A 7,289-nucleotide genomic window follows, 5' to 3' on the forward strand; every position below is an offset into this window, starting at 1 on the left:
AAAAAAAAAATGCTTAAAAAATGCAAATGAAAAAATTTAGACATTTTAAATTAAAATTCCTGAAAAATGTCACAAATTTTCATTTGTGTTTAGGGAAATTAAGATTCCCAGACACGATCCTCCGGAGCAGAGCCATAGCAAAGCACACTCACCCTTGGCGGTGATCCTCTCGACGAGCGAGAGGAAGGTGAGGGACACGATGAGGTTGAAGCCCCAGTGGCAGCTGGTGGCCACGCTGCCCGACACCCCCCGCGCCCACATGGGGTGGACTTCCGAGTTGATCGTCCACGGCACCGGGCCCAGCCCTGATTAGATAAACACGCAGAATAAACGGACAGCCGCGCCGTTCCAACCCCCGTCTACGTGAGTCGAGTTGGCAGAAAAAAAAAAAAACAAAAAAAAAAACAAGGGATGGTGTGCACTCACCCGGAGAGAACATGACGAGGAACAGGACGAGCGACGCGATGGCGATCCAGGAGTACGGCGACGGGCACCACCCCACCGCCCACGTCATCCCCGCGGGCTCGGCGTCGGTCGCCGCCGTGCACAGGCCGCTGTGCGCGGTGCTGCCGCACCACGAGGACGCGTTGCCGTCCGCCGCGAAGCAGTAGCCGCAGCTGAGCGAGGAGGAGACGCACCCGGAGCACCGCCTGTGGACGGGGGCAGAAAGAGGGTTGCGGTCACACACGGGGAGCGGAGCGGCTCTCCACCTCTCGACAGCAACACCTCGCGCACACTCACTGCACGGCGGAGCAGGGGTCGTCCACGGTCAGGGTCCGCATGACCTTGGGGGAGGTGAGGTCCATGACGAGGAAGCCGGCCGCCAGCAGGCACAGCGAGAACACGACCCCGCTGAGGGACACGAGCAGCAGCGGGCGCCGGCCCACGCGCTCGATGAGGAACACGCCCAGCGACGCGAACGCGAAGTTGGCCAGCGACACGACCACCGACAGCCAGATGGCCGAGCTGGAGTCACCGACCCCCGCCATCTGGATGATGCTGGCGCTGTAGTACCTGTACACACAAAATAGTGCCGAAAAAATAAACTCGATTTATTTTTAACAAATTGATATGCCCGACTTATCGTCCCCCACAGAAGTCGTTTGTAGCACACGAAAACTGCACCCCCATATTTCCATATCTGCACGAAAAAAAAAAAACACAGCACATTTTCCATAGTTTTCCCTTGACTCACATGACGGTGTTGACGCCGACGAGCTGCTGGATGGCGGTGAGCATGCTGGCGATGAGGAGCGGCCGGCGGGCCGAGGGCGTCCTGAGGACGCGCAGCACCGTGCCGCCGGCGCCGGGCCCCGCCCTGGCCTCGGCCTTGGCCTCCTGCACGCTCGAGTCGACGATCTCCCGCAGCTCGCGCTGCACGGCCTCCTCGTCCTCGGCGCCCCGCAGGATGCGCAGGACGTGCTCGGCCTCCTCGGGCCGGCCGCGCATGACCAGCCAGCGGGGGCTCTCCGGCAGCAGGAGCCCGCCCGCGAGCAGCCCCAGCGAGGGCACCCCGGCCAGGCCCAGCATCCACCTGTGACACCGGGGGGGACGGGGAGGATTGTAGGGGAGCGGACTCGACCGCGCACAGTGAATGTTTCCCGAGGCGCCTGCAGAGCGATGGGTAGGCCAACCCGCCAGGCAGCTGTGTGCAGCCGGCGGCCCGCCCTGAGCGCCGAAGGCATCTTTTCTCCTTCCACCGTTCCTTCGCGTCGCTTCGGGGAACGGTGATTGTGTGGGCACCCTCAAGGAGACTCCAGGTCAATGAGTCATTCATTGAGCACTTCTAGGAGCGATGTAGTAGAGGGACCGCTAGATCTCATCTCCTCCTCCCGGCAGTTGTTCCCTTACCTCCAGCCGCCGGGGGTCACGTTGGTGAACAGGGCGCAGATGACGCTGGCGGCGAACTGGCCGAAGGTGACGCCGACGTTGAACGTGGTGACGACCTTGCCGCGCACGGCGGAGGCCGCGGTCTCCGCCAGGTAGACGGGCGTGCTCATGCTGGCCAGGCCCACGCCCACGCCCACCACGACGCGGCCCGCCAGCAGCAGCTCCTTGGAGGGCGCCAGCGCCATGCCCAGCGACCCCGCCGTGAACACCACGGCCGCCACCAGGATGGTGCGCCGCCGCCCGAAGCGGTCTAGGAAGGACAGTCGTTCAAAGTTGCAAAAACCCTTACTTTTTCCCAAGTCTGTCTATAAAAATGAGGGCAGTCGGCATTTAGAGTCAGCGAGATTCCCCCGAATTGCGCGTTCTGCGAGTCGCCGCGAGTGACGGCGAGCAGTTGGGCTCGTGGAATTATCCGCTTCCTGGTCAAACACGCAAAAACCATGACTTTTCAGTATATGCGCGGCGCGGCCTGCTGCCTGCGCTGCTTCGCTAAATAATTTCTGCCGTCGTCGACCCGCCGCGTTCGATTTCACCCGGAAGAGCACAATTGCGCGGCCCTGCGACCAAAAGTGGTGCTCAAGTGCAGCGCGTCACAAGTGACTGCCCGCCGCCAGCGGCTGCGGCTGAGGCTGCGGCAGGGGCGGGGTAGGCCACGCGCGCGCGGGCGCGGCACGGCTGCGCTGCGGGTTGGCCTACCCCGAGAGCGTCAGGCGCTCCCTCGCTCCCGCCCCCCAGTGAGTAGAGCGCGCCGCAGCCAGGAAATCCCTATCACCACGATGTGTGTTTTTTATTATTTCCTTCGTGCGAATTTTTGTCGTACATGCATGTGTCTCCACCGCTAGGAGGCGCTTGGTGGATACTCACCCACAGCGTAGCCGCCGACGAAGGAGAACACCCAGGCTGCAAGGATGGTGCCCGAGACGATGTACTCGTGCCAGGCATTTTCCAAACTCATTTCTTCCCTGCGGGAAAAGAGCCGACCCCTCTCATATTTCCGGTCTCCTGTGTCGTTGGTGCCGTGCCGTAATAACCCCCCCCCCCCTGATTCAGGATGAATACGTGCGAGGGTCGCTCACCTACCTGATGAAGAGCATGGCCCCGGACACGACGCCCGTGTCGTAGCCGAACAGCAGCCCCGCCGTGGCGCCCAGGACGGTGAGCGCCACGTTGATGACGCCGAGGCCGGAGCCGCACCCCGGCCGTCGCCGTCGCCCCGCCTCCGCCCCGGGCGGCAGCGCGACGTCGGGCACCAGGAGCGTCATATGGCGATATGGCGCGCGCGGGGACACCGCTGGGCAGGAGGCAGCGGACTGGACAGGACGCGGGAGCGTCCTGCCTGACGCGGTCGGGAGCGAGCGCGGGCGGTGCACAGCACAGTGGAGGTGGGGCTGCTGTAGGGGAGGGGCGCGCAATGTATGTTTTGCGCGCGGGTGCGGGTGCACCACTATCGATACGCCCCTGGCATGACACGTACTTATCCACCTATCTGACGGCCTGCGCCGACGATTAAGGGAGAAAAATAAGGCGTGGCACAACAACAACAGCAGCAGCACAGCACTGCACCTGCTTCCCCTCTATGATCAACCCCCGCGTCAGCGCGCGTCCAACAAACAGTCAGCAACTCCTTCCATTTCTCACACCGATAACGCATCAAACTGCGGAAGAAGCGGACGTGGGATCGACAGAAACTGCGTCATATAGAAACAAACAACCCCGTTCATTTCACCATCGTTTCTTTTATTCTTTCAAATGGGAAGAAGACACAAAAAATGTACATTTTTACACAACACTGATACAAGCTAAAGAGCGCGGGCATCTTTCTCTCATTAGCTAAAAAATCGTCAATTGCGACGCGTACGTTGCTAGAGGAACACTAGCCGTTTCTTTTCATATCACTAAACTGACTGGAAGCACTGATGTAATCTCCCATATCTTGCCCATCTCATTGAGTGCACACGAAATGCAAATCGTGCAAGTGCTTTTGTTAAATAGAGGATAGAAAGTAACATTTGGCCATTCTCTGCTTTCTTGTGCTTTCAGGTTCCCAACAATAGTTTATCACAGCATAATGAATACTCTCCTGCTACATAACAAAAAGCAATACAACTCAAAAATTAGTAACATACGTCACGGACGAATCGAAATAATCACAGAAAAATAAGAATCAATTGTAAACTATTAAAATTGGTTTAAGTTATTCTGTCATCAACTACAAAATAAATATCACAAAACTTGAAGTCAACATACAAGATTTATAAGTACAGAAAAGGCGCACTTACTTTTAATAAGCTGGCCACATAAATACTGCTCTTAAATAACTGTCTTCCACTTATCTGAAAATTATGTGGAATTAGTAGCTTTTAAATCGCTCGGTGCATTTCCCTACTTTAACATTAACACGGATAAATTGTGAGTATACTAACGAAAGTGAATGGGATACCTAAAATATTGTTCTCGAAAACTTCTGAAAACAATAAACTGATCGAGGCGTGCTTTTTGGTAAAGCCGCAGTTTTGCTCACGCAAGAGATGGGAAGCCAAAGATACTGAAGCCCTTAAGGACATAGATGCAAAACTTAGAAATCATTGTAGTGAAAATTGTGGATCGAGGTTTCGTCACCATTTAAAGTTCACACACCGCCGGCAATGGGAACGGAATGATTGTCTCCAGAGCCGCCAGAAAAGGTAGGCAAAAAACCACCGGGTACTTCAGAGGGCTGTTTTATCGACGCCTGCCTACTAGGCAACTAGGCAACCCCTCTGCACGCGTACGCTGATGTTGCCTAGTATAGGCAGGCGAAGGTACGTTCCCCGTTGTGCTCCGGCGTTTGTTTGTTGTTGTTTTTTGTTGTTGTTTTTTTGCACAACTTTCTGGCAAACCCGTCTCACCCTAGATCAGAGAGAAAATGTCTACATTTATACCTTTGTCTAAACACTCACAACCAATTTGGATTAGACACTCTATCGACTCTACTTTGGCAAATGCAATAGGTAGGATTTGGGGCTCACATAACTGACACCTACTCGAGGCATACGGAAATAAGGAGAGAGGGGCGCCCTCTGGGGCCACACACCAAGGTGAAAGTAAGGGGGGGAGGGGTGAGAGCGCCCCTTGGTAGGCCTCACTTTGTAGCTCAAACTTTCTTGGCTACCTCTAACTTTCCTTCTTAGCCCGGCGGTTCCCATGATAAGGCCGCTTATTAACGAGATTCACGCCGCAAGAAGCGGGGGACAGGAAGGGCGTCTCCTAGGAGGGCGACGGTCGCCGCCCGCTCAGGACGTCCCTCATGAAGGAGTAGACGGCCTCGGTGTAGGTCTCCCGGTGGGCGAGGTAGTGCTGGACGTGCGCCGAGTCCTCGAAGCGGACGGCCGTCACCAGCTCGCCCATGCCCCGACGGTGCCCGGCGAAGCGCTCCACGTCCTGCGGACACACAGAGACACGGCCTAAGAGTGGTGTCCGAATTCAGCCGCACCGATCGGTCGGTCCTCGAACGGTCAGTGGTCGAGCGGCCGGTGCGAGAGGGATAGATGAGTGCTATTGAAATGGATGCTATCTCTCTCGCACCGACCAATCGACCACCAATCGCTCGCAGATCGACCGATCGGAATTCGGACACCCCACGGCCTGTGGACGATGGGGCCGTTACAGGTATATCACAATCTTAAGCGTGCACCAGGTTTTCTGAGTTTACTTGATTTTTTTCTCGATTTTTCATGATTTTTAAAAATTAACTTTTCCTTGACTTTTCCCTTTTTTTGGAGGGACACACATTATTTTGGACGCTTCAGACTGGAGGCCACGGTGCTTGGGCGACGACTCCTACCTGAGCGAGGATCAGCTCGTCGGCGGGGGAGTAGAGGAAGAGGTGTGCGCCGGTGTAGGCGGTGGGGACGTTGTCAAGCTCGGCCAGGGGGTCGAGGGGCTGGGGCCTGAGGGAGGTCATGGATTGCAGGAGCACCTCGACCAGCCACCAGGCTGTCATGACCATGGCCAGCGCCAGGGCGATGGGCAACGCCAACCCCGGCCACAGCGGCCACGCGCCTAGCCCCAGCGCCTCCGACACCCCGGTCCCCGAGGGCGCCAGCAACGGCCAGCGGGACTCCATGATGGCCTTAAAGGCCAGGTACATGGAGCGGAAGCAACCCACGCCGGGCGACGAGTCCCAGATCACGCCAAGCACCTGGACGACACGAGTTAGAATCTCTTTTCGGTAGGAAAGTACTCGACGGCCTGTCCTGGAGCCGGGGATATCAGGTCCTCACCTTGACGGGGGCGGCCCTCTCCTGCATGGCGAGCGCCACGTGCTTGTAGAGGTAGGCGCCGCCGTTGCTGAACACGTGAAAGAAGATGGGGTGCTCGTTGAGGTTCAGGTCCATGATGTCGTCGAGGACGCGCCGGCCCAGGGCGCGCATCTTGCCCCGCCTCAGGAACATGAACTCCAGGGGCGCGGTGCAGCGCAGCGTGACGCACCTGCGAGCCGACAAGTGTCAGGTGAGCACCTGTGTCGAGCGCGAGGGGGGTTGGGGGGGAGGGGTGTCACTCGGTAAGTGGATGGTTATCCCGGGTGGGTTCCTATTCGCAGACATGCAAGGGATGGGCTGCAGCCATGGTTCAGCCGACTGCCTCCGCACGGTAGGCAGCACCTCTGACGGGCGGGTGTCGCGGGATTGCCTACCGTACCGCTCCGCGCGCTATGTACACATCGCACAGGTAGATAACACACGGCTGACGTCACCCGGCCCACCACAGCGGCTAACGCCAGGGCAGGACACGCCCACACTCACACGGCAGCGGGGACAGGGGTGGCGCCGGCAGGACAACGTACCCTTTCTCGGAGTAGATGGTGCCATACTTGGCGAGGTGCTTGTCCAGGCAGCCCGCCCAGCCCAGCAAGATGACCGCCGGTGGCTTCGCATCGTTCTGCACCAGGACAAAGTCGTCGACGTCGTTGGCCAGCGATGTCAGAGACGGGGGCTGCTCCGTGGTCGGCGTCGAGAACTTGAGGTAGTACTCCCTGGTCTCCCTTACCCTGGCCATCGCTGTTCGGGGGGCCCTGCGCGTGCGGGCCTAGTCCAGCAGGGCACTCATCGTTCTCATGGAGGAGGTCGGGTCGAGACGGCCAGGACACGGTTATCGATCGGGGGGCCCACCCTCACACGACTGCCAACCGCCAGCCCCGCGCCGCGCGCGCGCCGAGCAGCTTCGTCCGCGGCGACCGGGCGGGATTGACTTGGAAATGAAGGGGCCTTCTCCTTGTAATGCAGACGAAGGCGGAACGGTAAACCCGTCGCCCCGACCCCCAATCCAATCACCACGCCTCGGCAGATGGCCACCTCATGAGTGTGGTGGTCACGTTGGGGCGGAAGCTGGACGGGGGAGCCGTTGGGGAGGAGAGGGGG

General features: G+C 58.4%; 2 protein-coding genes across 2 annotated transcripts in view; both read right to left on the reverse strand.

Moving 5' to 3' along the window:
* The window catches only part of LOC113208614 (proton myo-inositol cotransporter-like), a gene marked incomplete at its 3' end in the record, with an annotated part of 6,682 nt that extends 3,339 nt beyond the window's left edge, over window positions 1-3,343 (reverse strand). Inside the window, exons 1-7 of the mRNA XM_052276174.1 lie at window positions 2,971-3,343; window positions 2,755-2,852; window positions 1,852-2,140; window positions 1,196-1,534; window positions 742-1,014; window positions 427-650; window positions 116-305 (exon numbers count right to left, since the gene is read on the reverse strand). Coding sequence (XP_052132134.1) covers window positions 116-305; window positions 427-650; window positions 742-1,014; window positions 1,196-1,534; window positions 1,852-2,140; window positions 2,755-2,852; window positions 2,971-3,152 — 1,595 coding nt within the window. The remainder of the gene's footprint in view (window positions 1-115; window positions 306-426; window positions 651-741; window positions 1,015-1,195; window positions 1,535-1,851; window positions 2,141-2,754; window positions 2,853-2,970) is intronic.
* Window positions 3,344-3,606: 263 nt separating this feature from the next.
* Window positions 3,607-7,113, reverse strand: LOC113208615 (transmembrane protein 53). The gene is made up of 4 exons (XM_026425688.2): window positions 6,716-7,113; window positions 6,153-6,360; window positions 5,714-6,070; window positions 3,607-5,310 (listed from the first exon to the last, which is right to left on the reverse strand). Exons 1-4 carry the CDS (start codon window positions 6,925-6,927, stop codon window positions 5,137-5,139), a joined length of 951 nt encoding a protein of 316 aa, XP_026281473.1. The 5' UTR covers window positions 6,928-7,113; the 3' UTR covers window positions 3,607-5,136.
* Window positions 7,114-7,289: the final 176 nt, after the last annotated feature.

The sequence above is a fragment of the Frankliniella occidentalis genome, unplaced genomic scaffold (genome assembly GCF_000697945.3).
Source record: "Frankliniella occidentalis isolate FOCC.00 unplaced genomic scaffold, Focc_3.1 Scaffold2002, whole genome shotgun sequence".
NCBI lineage: Eukaryota > Metazoa > Arthropoda > Insecta > Thysanoptera > Thripidae > Frankliniella > Frankliniella occidentalis.

Coding starts and splice junctions, on each gene's coding strand:
- LOC113208615 (XM_026425688.2), bottom strand. CDS start 6,927: ATGGCCAGGGTAAGGGAGACCAGGGAGTACTACCTCAAGTTCTCGACG. Junction 6,071..6,152: donor AGAGGGCCGCCCCCGTCAAG/GTGAGGACCTGA, acceptor CGTGTCGTCCAG/GTGCTTGGCGTGATCTGGGA. Junction 5,311..5,713: donor ACGAGCTGATCCTCGCTCAG/GTAGGAGTCGTC, acceptor GTGTGTCCGCAG/GACGTGGAGCGCTTCGCCGG.